The sequence below is a fragment of the Eubalaena glacialis genome, chromosome 1 (genome assembly GCF_028564815.1).
Source record: "Eubalaena glacialis isolate mEubGla1 chromosome 1, mEubGla1.1.hap2.+ XY, whole genome shotgun sequence".
Taxonomy (NCBI): Eukaryota; Metazoa; Chordata; class Mammalia; order Artiodactyla; family Balaenidae; genus Eubalaena; species Eubalaena glacialis.
In genome coordinates, this window is record NC_083716.1 from 25,338,980 (window position 1) to 25,353,774 (window position 14,795).

General features: G+C 37.7%; 2 protein-coding genes across 3 annotated transcripts in view; one reads left to right on the forward strand and one right to left on the reverse strand.

Annotated features, from left to right (window-relative positions):
* CFAP43 (cilia and flagella associated protein 43) overlaps positions 1-6,594 on the forward strand; it is a 103,500-nt gene extending 96,906 nt beyond the window's left edge. Inside the window, exons 35-38 of the mRNA XM_061193573.1 lie at positions 2,847-3,011; positions 4,812-4,892; positions 6,088-6,241; positions 6,428-6,594. Of these exons, the coding sequence (XP_061049556.1) occupies positions 2,847-3,011; positions 4,812-4,892; positions 6,088-6,241; positions 6,428-6,594 (567 nt within the window). The remainder of the gene's footprint in view (positions 1-2,846; positions 3,012-4,811; positions 4,893-6,087; positions 6,242-6,427) is intronic.
* A 3,972-nt stretch (positions 6,595-10,566) lies between these two features.
* SFR1 (SWI5 dependent homologous recombination repair protein 1) lies at positions 10,567-14,287 on the reverse strand. Of its 2 annotated transcripts, none has more exons than XM_061193583.1 (4): positions 14,259-14,287; positions 13,277-13,392; positions 12,256-12,666; positions 10,567-11,213 (listed from the first exon to the last, which is right to left on the reverse strand). In XM_061193583.1, the coding sequence occupies exons 2-4, from the start codon at positions 13,370-13,372 to the stop codon at positions 11,022-11,024; spliced, it is 699 nt and encodes a 232-aa protein (XP_061049566.1). In that variant the 5' UTR covers positions 13,373-13,392; positions 14,259-14,287; the 3' UTR covers positions 10,567-11,021. The 2 variants fall into 2 exon arrangements, with proteins under 2 accessions (XP_061049566.1, XP_061049572.1); XM_061193589.1 differs by lacking the exon at positions 14,259-14,287 and adding an exon at positions 13,937-14,022.
* Positions 14,288-14,795: the final 508 nt, after the last annotated feature.

Here is a 14,795-nt window from a genome sequence, read left to right on the forward strand (position 1 = left end):
ATGTACTTGTTCCACCCATTAGTGAAAGTAAGATATTGAAGTCTCCAATTATTGTTATTAAAATGTCTATTTCTCCGTCAATTCTGTCAATTTTTGCTTCATATATTTTGAAGCTGTTTTTAGGTGCATATATGTTTATAATTGTTATATCTTCTTGAAGGATTGGCCTTCCATCAGCATATAAAAGACAATTTTTGTGTTAAAGTTTATTTTGTCTGATGTTAGTATAACTATTCCAGCTGTTTTTTGGTTACAATTTGCATGGAAGCTATCTTTCCATCCTTTCACCTTTAAGCTACTTGTGTCGTTGGATCTAAAGTGAGTCTCTTCTAGACAGAATATTATTGGATCTTTTTTTAATCCATTGTGTCTATCTTTGCCTTTTAATTGTAGGCTTTAATGCATTTACATTGAACATAATTACTGGTAAAGAGGAACTTACTGCTGCCATTTTGGTATTTGTTTTCTGCATATCATATTTTTTGGTTGTTCAGTCCCTCCCTTATTGCTTTCTTTAGTATATAATTGGGTTTTTTTGCAGAGAACCATTCTGATCCCCTTCTCTTTTCCTTTTCCCTATACATTTCCTTTTCCATATGCTTTCTTAGTGGTTACCCCTGGGAATTACAATTGACATCTTAATTTTATAACAGACTAGTTCAAATTAACACCAACTTAGTTTCCATGGTATGCAAATCTCTGCTTCCATGGAGCTCTGTTTCTCCCCCAGTATGTTATTATTATCATGAATTACATCTTTATATACTATGTGTCCATTAACATAGATTTTTAATTATTATTTTATGCATTTTTCTTTTAAACCACACAGGAAAAATAGAGTACTTGCAAACCAAAATACAAGAATACTGGCTTTTATATGTACCTATGTAGTTACATTTTTTATTTAGTTTTTTTTTTTTAATTTATTTCTTCTGGCTTTGAGTTACTATCTACTTGCTTTTTATTTCAGCTTGAAGGACTCCCTTTAGCAATTCTTGTAGAGCAGTCTAGTAACGATGGACTCCCTCAGTTTTTGTTTATCTCAGGAAGTTTTTAATTCTCCTTCAATTTTTTTTGTTAGGGTAGGAGCAACAATCATCAGATTTGTTGATGGACTGAATGTGAAGGGTCAGGTAAAGAGAGGGATCAAGAATAATTCTTAATATTTTGGCTTTTGAGCAACTGAGAAGGTGATGGTGTCATTCACTGACATGAGAAAGACTGGGGAGATGTAGCCTTGGCTGGGGACATAGGATGAAGAATGTTGGCTTTTGTTAAATTTGAGATACCTATAGAACACCCCAGTGGAAATATCTAATAGCCAGAATTCAGGGTTGAGATATATATTTAGGAGTGTTCTATATGTTGATCACATATATTTAACTACATATGGATTATTACATATAGATATCTGCATAGAGATAATTTATGCCACAAGATTGCTTGAGACCACGTAGGAAGTGGGTAGATAGGAGGAGGGCATTTGGGCCAACACCCGAAGTCCAACTCTGAAAGATCTAGCAGAGAAGGAGTTAAGTGAGGAGACTGAGAAGGAGCTGCCAGTGAGATAGAAGGAAACCTAGAAACCATGAGAGAAACAGTTCCAAGGAGGAGGGAACCATGCACTATGTCAATTACTTGACAAGAGCAGTCTCAGTGGAGGGTTGGGGTAGGAGGTCAATTGGTGATGGCTGAAGAAACAATATGAAGTGAGGAAGTTGAGACCGGGACTATAAATAAATCTTATGACAAAGTTGACTGAAAGGAAAGGAGAGAGGAGATGTGGTAGTTCGACAGAAGTGTTTCTCAACCTCAGCACTACTGACATTTTGAGCTGGATGATTATTTGTTGGGGAGAGATGTCCTGTGTATTGTGTGAAGTTTAGCAGCCTCCCTGGCCTCTACCCACTAGATGCCAGTAGCAATGCCCCCCTACAGTTACGTCAGCCAAAAATGTCCCCAAACATAGTTGAATGTCCCCTGGTGGGGCAATATTTCCCACGTTTGGGAAATACTGCTCCAGAGAAATGCTTGACCTTAAGATTTTGGAGCTGGTGATGACAAGATCAAGGGTATGATCATGGGAGCTTGGTGGCTGAGCAAGATAGAGAAAAGACCATTGAAAGTGGGAAATTCAAGGAACTGAGTCCAAGCAGTGACCAAAAGATGAAAATAATTTTTAGAAAGAGTAGCAGTTGGTATAGTCTAGTGGCATGAACTTGAAAAAAGCTAAGTTCTTGAAGGAGAAGGGAGGAAAAATATAAAACATTAACTGATGGAACTCACATACAAATTTATTTTAGAGACATAGTAGTTTCACTGTTAGCAATCTGGGAAAACAACTCCATGAAAATATTCCTGAACTTCATGTAGGCAATTTGAAATGAAGTACAAAACATCTAGGTGTTTAAATATCATATTTAACCCATTGAATTTTTTTGCTTTTCCACTAGCTACCAACAAGATACTGCTGTGCCTAGCTGCATTAAATTACAATCCTTTATCTATAGTGTCAAGAAGCAGGGCAGACTAGGGGTATAAATGCATACAGATTGGTAGATTGGTGATGGCAAGAGGAGTTCCTGCCTAATCACTGACATAAAAGTAAATTGGCTATGCCATTCAAATGTATCTTATAATCCCTTCTGTTTATTAACTATCATGCTTTATAGTGATCAGATTGTGCCCATGAAGTAATTTTTTAATATCTGCTACATTTTAAAAAAGAGGATAGAATTATCTCTGCATTCCAAGTGTTTTCTAAGAAAAGCATTCAGCTTCAAATATTCTGTATTCTGTATGCAGAATCATATTACATGAATATCAGAATGTACTTTTTCTTTAAGACCCAAGGACAAAAGAAAGTTGCTAGCATGACGGAAAGTAAAGAAATCCACAAAGGAATATTTCAGATCGAGTGGGAACATAAGAAAATGGAGATGGAAATGGAAGATCTAAATCAGAAGGCTTGGGATATTCAGATGCTGTTTTTTTCAAGAGATCGTCAAAAGGTAAGTTCTCCCTGCCCCCCACGATATAATTTTAATTTCATTCATTAATGTATTCATTCATTCAACCAGTATTTAATAAGAAGCCTCTGTGACGTCAAGCATGTTCTATGCCAGAAGTAGTTCATAATGTGACTATGAATTCTGTCTGTTTCTTCTGATAGTTTACATTTGCTGCCTCTGGTTCTTTGTGACCCATTCAGTAGTATATTTCTGTCTTGCAGTTCACCAAGAATTTCCTAATTGTCAAATCTAGTGGTCCCTTTCCCAGTCATAACCATCCCTGTAGCATTTGTCCATCTTCTTTTTTTTTTTTTTGGCCGCGTGGCATGTGGGATCTTAGTTCCCTGACCAGGGATCGAACCTGCAGTGGAAGCACGGAGTGTTGACCACTGGACCGCCAGGGAAGTCCATCCATCTCCATTCTTAATTGCCCATTGTTTTGGCTTTAATCATCCCTGTTTTCTCCTGTATTTCTTCCAACATGTCAGACCACTCTGCCTCTTTTCCCCATTTCTCTTTTGTTTCTCTTAAGTATAGTTATTTTTAAGATTCTGCCCTCAGCTCTGTGTTTCTTTCCATGCCCTCTCCTTCGATGATTTCTCTTTTTCTGACTTTCATGATCACTGCTAAAAGACTCATCCAAGCTTTCTGGATTCCAATTAAATTCGAATTCCAATCTAAGCTCTCTGAACCTGATCTTTCTCAAGCTCTATTTCTGTATTTCCCACCTCCCAACAGCTCCTCTTCTTATTTTGCTTATTTCTGTTCTTTCAGCCATTCACTCAGGGTTAAAGTTGTTGTCCTCTTTGATTCCTCTCTTTCCCTTGTCTTCCGAGTCTTGACTAGTTTATCCATTTACTCCCTCATTCTCTATGCCCACTGCCTTTACCTTGCTTCAGTCCTTCCTTTTCAATGGTTTAGAGTATTTTATAATAATCTCCTAACTAGTCTCTTGACCTTGCGTTTTTCTCTTTCTAATTATACTGTATACTGCTGTCACATTCCTGTTCAGGTCTAATAACATTACTACTCTGCTCAAACATTTTAAAGTTCCTCTTCTTACCTGGCACATGAATTCTCAAATCCTTAAGTGGCGTTCGGTGTCCTTCAAACTATCTTTTGAAATTCATTCCCACTGTTCCTCTTACACATCAGTATTCTCAAACCAAACTGATTTTATTTTCTAGGATTCTACCTCTGTGCCTTTGCTTATACTGGCTCTTCTACCTGCAATATTTTTCCGCATTTTTTTTTCACATCCCTAATCTATCTATTTTTCAAGGTCTGGTTTAAATGCCACCTCATCCATAAAGCCTTTTGATTTCCCCAGTTCAGAGAAACCATAGCCCAACTCAAACCACCTTTTAATTTGCATGTCACCTTACATACATTCTGGCAACTAATCATACTACATGTTCTCTTTTTCTTGAAGGCTCTGTCATGTTATCTATCTTTGTTATCTCCCTCAGTATCTTTAACTGGGACATTGTTAATATGGGACTTAATGAGGCACTCTCAAATGAGACACAATAAATATTTGGTGAGTTGAATTAGTGAATGAATGAATGAGAAAATAAACTCTAGGCATTTGTAACTATTAGTATATAGATGAGTGTATCAATAGCCAAATATAAGTAAATAGCATGACACTAAAGTCAAATCAATCCTAACTTGGATAGATAATTTTTATGAGAAACAGTAACTTTCAAAACTAAGATAATCTTTATAAAATTATCTACTGAAAGAAATAGAGAAAAAATCCTTAAATACATTGTGGGTTTTTTTTTTTTCCTCTTAAAGTACCTAAATGAACCAAACTATGAGACTCTGATTGCCATTCAGATTGGAATAATGGAGCAAACCATTGCTGTTTTAGATAAGGTAGGTCTCAAGGATACTGATCATTATAATTCCAGTAGTTGTGAATGATTTGAACAAAGTAATAGTTTGCAAATCATGAATTCAATAGAACCTACCAAAATCTTGGTCTTTTATACTGATATTAAGGATATAATTAGAGGTCTCTAAATAGTGTCTTTGCAACTGTAACCAATGTGGTAGCCTGAAGCACTTTTTTTTTTTTTAATTTTTATTTTATATTGGAGTATAGTTGATGAACAGTGTTGTGTTAGTTTCAGGTGTACAGCAAAGTGATTCAGTTATACACATACATGTATCTATTCTTTTTCAAGTTCTTTTCCCATTTAGGTTATTGCAGAATACTGAGCAGAGTTCCCTGTGCTATACAGTAGGTCCTTGTTGTTTATCTACCTTAAATATAGTAGCGTGTATATGTCAATCCCAACCTCCCAATCTATCCCTCTCTCCCTTCCCCCAGTAACCATAAGTTTGTTCTCTAAGTCTGTGAGTCTGTTTCTGTTTTGTAAATAAGTTCATTTGTATCATTTTTTTAAGATTCTGCCTATAAGCGATATCATATTATATTTATCTTTCTCTGTCTGACTTACTTCACTTAGTATGATAATCTCCAGGTCCATCCATGTTGCTGCAAATGGCATTATTTCATTCTTTTTAATGGCTGAGTAATATTCCATTGTATGTATGTACCCCATCTTCTTCATCCATTCATCTGTCAGTCATTTAGGTTGTGAAGCACTTCTTTTAACATTTGAATTAACCCCTTGGGAGGTATCAGAGTGTAGGTAAATTTCCAGTTTCACATTAGGTTATGATTTATGTAGTAGAAGTGTTGATAGCCTTTCCTTTGCATCGTAAAGGCTTTGTTTTACCCTAATTGCCTAACAATGCTCAGTTTTGAGTGTTTAACATATATAAGATGGAAACAAAGTAATCTCAAGGCTATGTGTTTTTAAAATCTTCTCTCATTTCTAAGAATATACAAATTTTTTTCTAAAATGTGTATTAACATACCATTCTATCTTTCAACAAATAATTTAAGTACCTACTATGTGCAGGCATTATGCTAGGTACTAGGGATATGATGGTAAGATATCTTAATGATGACAATGTATTTAAATTTTAAGAATAATGTCTTTATAAAATATATTTTTTTCAAAATTATTTCTGTGGGGTGTCATGGGAACAAAAATTTCAGACCCACAAAAAGAATGTGGAAAACTGCAAAAAGCTGCTTAAAAAACTGAGAAGGTGCAGCAATCAAAAAGATGTAGCAAATTATACCCTAAGCTGCAATTTACGAGAAGAACTGGTGGCTGTCTCAGAGAGAAAAGACATCTGTAATGCAGTGGGTAAGATTTTTTTCTTTAATCAACTGTCAGTTTCTTTAAAAGTGATCATAATTCCTAAAATCTGTACAGTGGTTATAAAGCTACCAGTATTTGTTCCATATGTTTAATTGATTCTGAGTGCTGTTTCTGCATTTAAAAGTATAGATAATAATCCAAATAATTCCTTCTTCTTCATTCCTGGGATAGGGTCTACACTGACTTGTGAAAAGATTGCCAAAGAACGATATGAAAACATGATGCAACACCAAAAGTTAACAAAAATTTCAAAAGAACAAGCTGAGCAGATTTCAATACTACAGGCTGAAGTTGAAAGATTAAGGATGAAAACATTTCCTGCTCTCGTTCAAATGTAAAAATGCCGGTGGGAAACATAAGACCAAATCAGTCATTTTAAAAATAATTTCATTTGGTTAAAATGATTTCTATTTCTCTTATATAAGGGAATTTAAGTAGAGTCTCCTCTTAGTGGCATATTTTTAATAGCAAATTGTTTGATTTTAGCCTTAGTCATTATAAAAATGTTTGTCCTGCATGAATAAATGTCTAAAATAACATGAATGATTTTTATTCAAGAATGAACAAGATTTTAACTCAGAATATATTCAAGATCTATTTTATTAAGTCTTAATTTGATCAAAAATTATTTTCACAGTAGTAGTATAGAAAGTCTTAAAGACAAAATATTATTTTTAGCCACTACTGGTATTTCTAATTTTATAAAATTACCAGAAATGTTATGAGATTATGAATGATTTTTATCTTTTATACTTTTCTATATTTCCCATTTTCTTCAGTAAGCATTTCTCTATCATCAGAAAAAAAATTAATAGAATGTTTAAGATTATTCCCTGTCCTACCAATGGGAACAAGGTGAATTGTTTACTTTTACCAAGCCCTAAATCATTTGTAAATTACAACATATTTTCTTCTACATAAATGTTCTACATAAACATGACATAATCTTCTATACTTCATATTTATTGGAACAGAACTTAATTTTGTGCCCCACACGATAGAGTTTAGTAAACAGAAAAAAGCATTTTCTCATTTTGTGATATTGTGATTTATAATAAGAAATATATATATTTGGTCTTCGACACCATTCCTGGCACAGAGATCCTAAAACCCCTGGAATTTCCTAAGTGATGAGAGAGGTACAGGTGTCTTGTTATGTTAGTGAGGTGACTTTTGGATTGCACCTAAGGATGGGGGCTGTTTGCCAGGAGAACCAACCCTGTGTCCCAACCTCCCATCCACCCCCCAACCCTTACCCACACCCACCCCCCCACCCCCACCTCTAGGAAGGGTAAAGGGGCTGGAAGTTGAATTGATCACCAATGACCAATGATTTAATCAATCGTGCCTATGTAATGAGGTCTCCATAAAAGCCCAGAAGGACAAGGTTTGGAGAGTGTGCCCAGAGAGAGCAAGCAAGCTCTGAGCTTTTCACCATAACTTGCCTTATGCATCTCTTCCATCCCGAGGTTCCTGAGTTAGATCCTTTTATAATAAAATGGTAATCTGATAAATAAAATGTTTCTCTGAGTTCTGTGAGCCACTCTAGCAAATTAACTGAACCCAAGGAAGGAGGGAATCTTGGGAACCTCTGATTTATTGCCAGCCGGTCAGAAGCACAGGTAACAATCTGGGTTTTCAAATGGCATCTGAAGTGGAGGGTGGTCTTGGGGGACTGAGCCCTTAACTTGTAGAATCTGATGCTATCTCCAGATAGATGTGTCAGAATTGAGTTGTAGGACAATTGTAGGACATCCAGATGGTGTTTTGAGAATTGCTTGGTGTGGAGAAACACAGACACACACAAAAGAATTTGGTGATCAGAATTCTTACATTTCCATGAAATAGTTTATCACTTTATTCATGTAGATGATGATAAATAAGTAATGAGAAGATTAACTGTTCAGAAAACTGCTTTGCCTTTCCATAGCCTATGGACTGGTGCATTTCAAGGTAATACCATTGGGATCATTAACCACAGTCTCCAAAGGGTGTCAATGTCTCAATGTTCTGCAATTTGTGAATTAAATGTTAAGTTTAATTCGTAACACCATATCCAATGTACACTGGTGTAGGTAAAGCAAGAGAGCAATTATAAAACATTCTGTTTAGAAAAAAAAAATTAGAAGTTTTAAAACCTTCTATTTAGAAATTGCCAGGATAGTACCATAATTGATCACCTGTATAGTGATCAGTGGTGGGAATGGTAAGGAAAATAGAACCAACATCATTTTGACAACTCCCCCCCTTAGACCTAGAATGATTCCTGAAGTAGTCGATTTGGCTGATTAAGCAGGGTAGTGCCTATTGGTAATATTTCCATGTCACCTAAATTAGCTGCTGGAGCCTCCATTTGCTACTAAGGCAAGGCCACAAATTTCACTGGACAGTGCTCTGTGGATTCCCGGGTCTTAACAGCCTGTGTCGTTTCTGTTTCTTAGTGTCTACCCTGAGTGATTCTGGCAATGCTCCTTGCTTGAATGCCTCAGCTTTGAGGCGTAAATAGAGTGGAGGTTAGCAAGAGCCTCTTGCCCCCAAGCTGTATTCTAGTAGCAGCACTTTCAACAAGAGACATCTTCTGCTTTGGGGGTATTGGCAGGTGCTTTGGAAGGGCACATGGGTCATGGAACCCAGTCCTCTCTCTTGATATGTTCATGGTACTGATTCCTCTCAGCTTCTGCTGAACTAAGAGCAATTATATTTGTATTTTTATAGCCCTTTAAAATATTATCTATATTATCAAGTAGTAATATATATAATTAATTGGGTCAAACATAACATGGTTATGAGCTCTGTTGCTGGGTTGCTTGGGTTCAAATTCTGACTGTCACTAAATAACTACTTAATCTTAAAATTTCCTCATCTTTAAAACTGGGATGTTGATAATTGTAAAATTCAAATGAGTTAACATACTTTTAAAACTGGCACAAAGCAAGTGCTAAGTGTTAGCTTTCATTTTAATGAATAAAAATAATTCTTATTCAGTAGTTCTTAATAAATATATCCTATTAAATGGAGGTGAAATTCAATAGAAATTATTAAAAAGGGGACTGCTTCAGGGGCATCCCTAGGCCCCACACTCTCCCATAAGCCCCATCCATACTCCATGACCCACCTCCTCTTGTAGAAGTGCCCACTGAGCTGTTGGAGCCCTCAGCACCTAGCCAATGCCTTAGAAATCCCCATTGCTATACCACCAACTGCTCTCCAACTCTCCCAAAACCAGAGTCCCACTGATGCTGTAGTTCCCCCAAATGGACATGTAAGGGTGACTCCAGGGGATGTGCTAGTCAGCAGTGGGCAGCTGCAGTCAAATGCTGGCACCATCACCAGGGAAACCACTTCTCCTGCCACATTTAGGACCTCTGGCTGAGCAGCAAGAAGCAATGGAGGCTGGTCAGCACAGCTTCCCAGGGATGCCCATCTGGGAATCCCAGAGCCAGGGAAGGCCCATGTGAGGGCTGGGCCAGTCCTCTTGTGTTCACAGAAGCCAATGACAATGGCAATGTCTAGAAGGCAAGAATTAGGGCCGGGGTGAGGGGTAGGTTACTGGCACGGGCATTAACAATTAGAATGCATGCAAGAGCAGGGTCTTGATATGCCAACATTAATAGTTTGTTGGATCACGGGGAAGGACTGGGCTGAAAGTAAGGAGCAGTTGGGGGTGGAGGGGGGAAGCTTAGGGTAGTGGCTGTTTACCAAGTAGTAGGGAAGTACTTTTTTTTTAAGATTGGGGGAAAAAAAAACCCACAACTAAGTAAAGCTGTCTCAGCCCTTAAAAGGACCCAAGAGACTGGAAACCAGAACCAAGAAGCCACTGACCCACAAAGTTCTCTCTCTGTCATCTCTGCCTTGCTCTGTAAGGGCACACTTAAGCACACCAGCTTTTCTGCTTTCAAGTTCACATACAACAGCTCCAGCCACAAAAAGAGATGGGCTTTCTTTTCTTGAGCTCAATTTCGAATTCTCAAGGACTGGGATGCTTGGGTCATATGTCCATCTATGGCCAGGATGACAGATAACGTACAACATGGCAGCCAGAACCCCAACCCAGTGAAGGTGGGTTTCTGGCTGAGGAGTCACTGTTAATGGAGTAGATACGCTAGCTTTTACCTATTTCACAGATAAAACTAGAAAGGTAGATGAATGTAAAAGGCCCTGTATGCCGTGATGCCTTGAAGTGGGCGATGAGGATATGTGGTTTTATGAGAAATAGATGATCACTTCACTGAGATGAGGAATACACGTAACAAATTTGAAGAGACAGAAACTAATGTAATTTTGAACATATGAGTTTAATTACCTGCTAGACCATCCAGATGGAAATATGTGGTAAATGGGTGGAAACAAAGGAGGGCATAAACTTAGGAGAGGCAGGCATTTTCAGACAAGTTTAGGTTTAGACATTCACTAGATGGACTGTTTTTTAACATTTAAAATAAAACTTTTACCACAATAAATAAAACAATGTATTAAAACTCACTTCCACAGTTGTCCAAATTATTTTTTTAATCATGATTTAATTTTTAAAATTGTTTTCACCTTTCTTTAACTGTCAAGTTTTCTTTGGCAAATTTATTCAAAACACTAAATTTTCATTTTAGAACCTAGTTTATACTTATATAACAGAGGCCCTAAATTGATCCAGGTTCACCAGGATACCTTTCTCTAAGCCCTAATGGTTTACATCTTCCCTTTAAAATGTATAAATATCTTTTAATTACATTGTCATCCACAAAGACATTCTGGAGAAAAAAATTATAAATTAAACACCTATAAATTCTTCTTCATTTCTGTTATAGTGTAGCAATTTATCATCTAACCCATAGTGGTCTATCAGCTGAGTAAGGCTTAGTTTCTTGTTCTCCTCAGACATAGCTGACTGCAGCTCATAAAGCAATAGCTGGCTACAGCTTCTCCACTTCTTTATTAACATCTGTAACTGAGACAGGTCATTCTGAAACAGAAAAAAAAAAAAAAAAGACATAAATGTATGTCAATAACTAGATAGTCATCCTAACTTACTTAATGAAAGTTGTCGATGAGTAGTAGGTTTAAAGGGTAACACGTTTGGACATGAATGGGACTTCTACCCAGGAAAAAAGTAGGATGGTTTTAAGTAACTATCACTCAAATTGATTTCTATAGCTGTTTTGTTTGGTAGAAGCTCTGGGCTATCCTCACCCTCAGGGAAAAATCGAATCATTAAATAGGGCAAAACTATGTAAAGAAGCAACAATATGGGCTAAAAAAAAAAAATCTACTTTTTCTACCACAGCTGTACTTTAAAAAATGATATTCAAATTAATATTTTTCAATGTCACTATCTCATGAAACTCAAGTAGTTATATTTAGAGAAGTCCTAAAAATTCAAGAGAGCAAATAAGATACAGTATTCCATCATTTATTACACATTGCTGTGGAAGAAGGAGCAATTGCAATATACATGAATGATCCAGGTAAGTAAGGGTCATCTTCTTCCAAGTGCCCAAATTCTATTTTCTTCAACCTTATCTGGGTTGAAATCTAAAACCTAATATATATTTGTTGTTTTCTTAAAGAAAATGCTCGGAACATTTTAATAATTTGTTACAAATAATTGAATAACAAAAGATCATTACTAAAAATACTCATTGTACTCTGTGGCCCATTTTTAGCTTTTTTTCTCATTCACTGTCGCTGTTGCTTCTGTTCTCATTGCCACTTGCAGCTAACATTTGAAGCGTCTAATACTGCTGTGGGCTGGAAACTAGAGAGAGAGCTTCAACTGCATATTAAATAAGGGCTGGGACTTTTAAAAGTTATACCTGGTGTTTAGAGGCCTCTTCTGCTCTACTCTAAATCTATGACATATTTGAGTTAAAGTTTTTGGAAGCCAGGTTTCTGGATACTTGGCTTATTTCTTATTATGCTAAAATAAACTTTTCTTTTTGAAATACTTTCCTACCATTTATCTAAAAATAAAAAAAATTAGGCAATGGTTCTGAAAGTCTTCTCACCTTTGATCTATACATTTTGACTAGTTTTAGCCTCCGAAGAAGGTCTTCTTTCTCCTGAATCTGCTTCACCAATTTTGCTTTTTCTTTGTTTAATCCATGTTTGGGAAGATTCTCATTCATAAAGTCATTCCGGAGATCACTGCATGACTCAGAATCAAGTGATTTAGATGCACATGCATTGATATTCTTGAAGGTATTTTTCAAATATGTACTTTCTTCAAATTCACTGTCTGTGTGTTTAAAATTTTCTTGAAATTCCAAACAGTTTTCTTCTGTTGAAGGTGCTGGTTTCTCTGAAAAGGTCTGATCATTTTCTTCACTCTCTACTTTAAGTCGTTTTACCACACTGTAACAGGAATTGAATGAAAATCTAGTTTTCCTTAATCGTTCCCTAAGGGTTGCACTCATAGGCTGAAAAAGGCATCAAACGTTAATCATGTTAAGAAAAACATTCTTGATATAAATAAATCTACTAGAAATCAAGACCTTACGTTTCTATGGCAGACACCACTAGATGACTTTCTGTCTGCATATATCTAAAGTAACCATCACAAAATATCTTTAATTCCTGTAAGTGCCACTAAGTTTTAATCCCTTTTTATATTAGCAGAGCCGGCACCCTTCTAAAACAGTGCTGAAACACTTATCTCAGTAATCACAAACATTTGTTCAGCAATTGTCCCAAGCCTGACATGGTTAGGTGCTTCAGAGTTACAAATTAAGGAAACGACCTAGATCTTTCCCGCAAAGACCTTCATGATGTCAGATTCAAACTTCCTGTTTGGAATGCTGTAATAACTTGAACTGAAACTAAATGAAAATAATTGGGTCAAGATGAAAATTTGAGGGGAAGGTCCCATACATTATCTAAGGGGAAAGACCTAAAATTATGTTAATAAAATTTTTACTTACTAATTTACACATTACGTTAACTGACAATGTTCAGTAGACTTGAAACCACCATTGCCACAATACTTAGAAATACATAATAGATCCACTGAAAGAACTAAGATTTTCATACTTGTTTTCTTGAACTGCTTGTACGGGGAGATGGTGGATTGGCCCCAGCCTGTGGAGTGCTAGGTAACACCACAGCTGAGTCTGATGGACTTTCCATCTTGAAATCTTGCTTTACTTCTAAAAAACAAAAAATAATCACAAAACGGAAATCAAATTAACCCACACCTCTATATATTCCTCAATTTTTATGAAAGAATTTTTTATTGTTTTACATAACATCAAGTAAGCCAGCCAGCTTCCTTCTTTCACTTAGTTGTGATTCATTCTTGCTTTTTTTGTTGTTGTTGCAGTTTTCCATTTACTTTCCTAAATCGGATTGTGTTGGTCATTATGGTGACTACTAGTTTTTTTCATGACAAGTTAACTAGCTAGCATCTCATATGAACAACTCCACATTTGTTTTTATTGATGGATAAAATCTGATAAAATCCTCAAAATCTGCCATATTGGGGGGGGGTGGGTTGGATAACAACTTTGGATAGTCAGGAATTCTTTAATTTCATTACGCCAGCTTCACAATGAAAGGAAATGTAACTGAAATCCTGACTCAAAAAAACATAATCAGACCTGTCACGCTACCCTAAATCCTAAAGGCTGTGTGCCTAAAACTAATGACCCTCCAGGCCTGAGGAATAAGGAGCCCAAGCACAGATAAACTTACTCCTGTCTGCATCGTTTTCGATTAAGCAGTGAAGAGACCCTGAAAAGGAGAGACTGAAGTTTCCTTCTCAAACAAAGGTCATCAACTTTACTGGGAAAAATACCACAGGGAGTCCTCCCTCCCCTCCCGCCACTACAGCAAGCCCACGCGAGCCCTCAAGAGACCCCAGGCCTGAGGTGGAGCTGAGAGGTTCCCTGACCGCGGAAAGGGAGCGCTACTCGACTCCCCACCCAATCCCCGAAGAAGTCCAGTTCTCAGACGCCCACTCCACGCCCAGCACGCTACCTCCCTCCGCCATCCCCGAAGAGCGCAGAGAACTAACCCAACTGCTGCCGGCAACCGGGAGTCTCAGAGGCGGGGCCGCGCGGGAGGCGGAAGAGACGCGCGATTGGCCAGTTTGACTGACGCGCGCAGCTCCACTTAGCCCTGCGCCCGGAGAGGCGGGACTGCGCGCGCGCGCGGCCGTGAGCCGCCGCGAGGGGGCGGGGCGAGGCCGCGCGGGAGGGGCCGAAAGCGTGATTGGCCAGGTTGACAGAGGCGCGCTGCTCTGCTCCGCCCAGCGCCCGAGAGCTGCGGGACTCTGCGCGCGCGCGCGGCCGCAAGGTTTAGCAGCAGTCGGGCGCTTTCCAGAATGAGCTTAAAACGAGTAACCGATCTCGAGAGGGGCGCGCTTTTTTTTTTTTTTTAATTGATGACTTTATTGCTCTATTTTTAAATTTATTTATTTATTTATTTATTTTTGGCTGTGTTGGGTCTTCGTTTCTGTGCGAGGGCTTTCTCTAGTTGCGGCAAGCGGGCGCCACTCTTCATCGCGGTGCGCGGGCCTCTCACTATCGCGGCCTCTCTTGTTGCGGAGCAC

Bases quoted from the DNA above. Each gene is read 5' to 3' on its own strand.
- SFR1 (XM_061193583.1), bottom strand. From the start codon at position 13,372: ATGGAAAGTCCATCAGACTCAGCTGTGGTGTTACCTAGCACTCCACAG. The intron at 12,667-13,276 runs GTATGAAAATCT...TGCCTTTTTCAG, and splicing joins CAAGCAGTTCAAGAAAACAA to CCTATGAGTGCAACCCTTAG. The intron at 11,214-12,255 runs GTGAGAAGACTT...TTTCTGTTTCAG, and splicing joins TCAAAATGTATAGATCAAAG to AATGACCTGTCTCAGTTACA.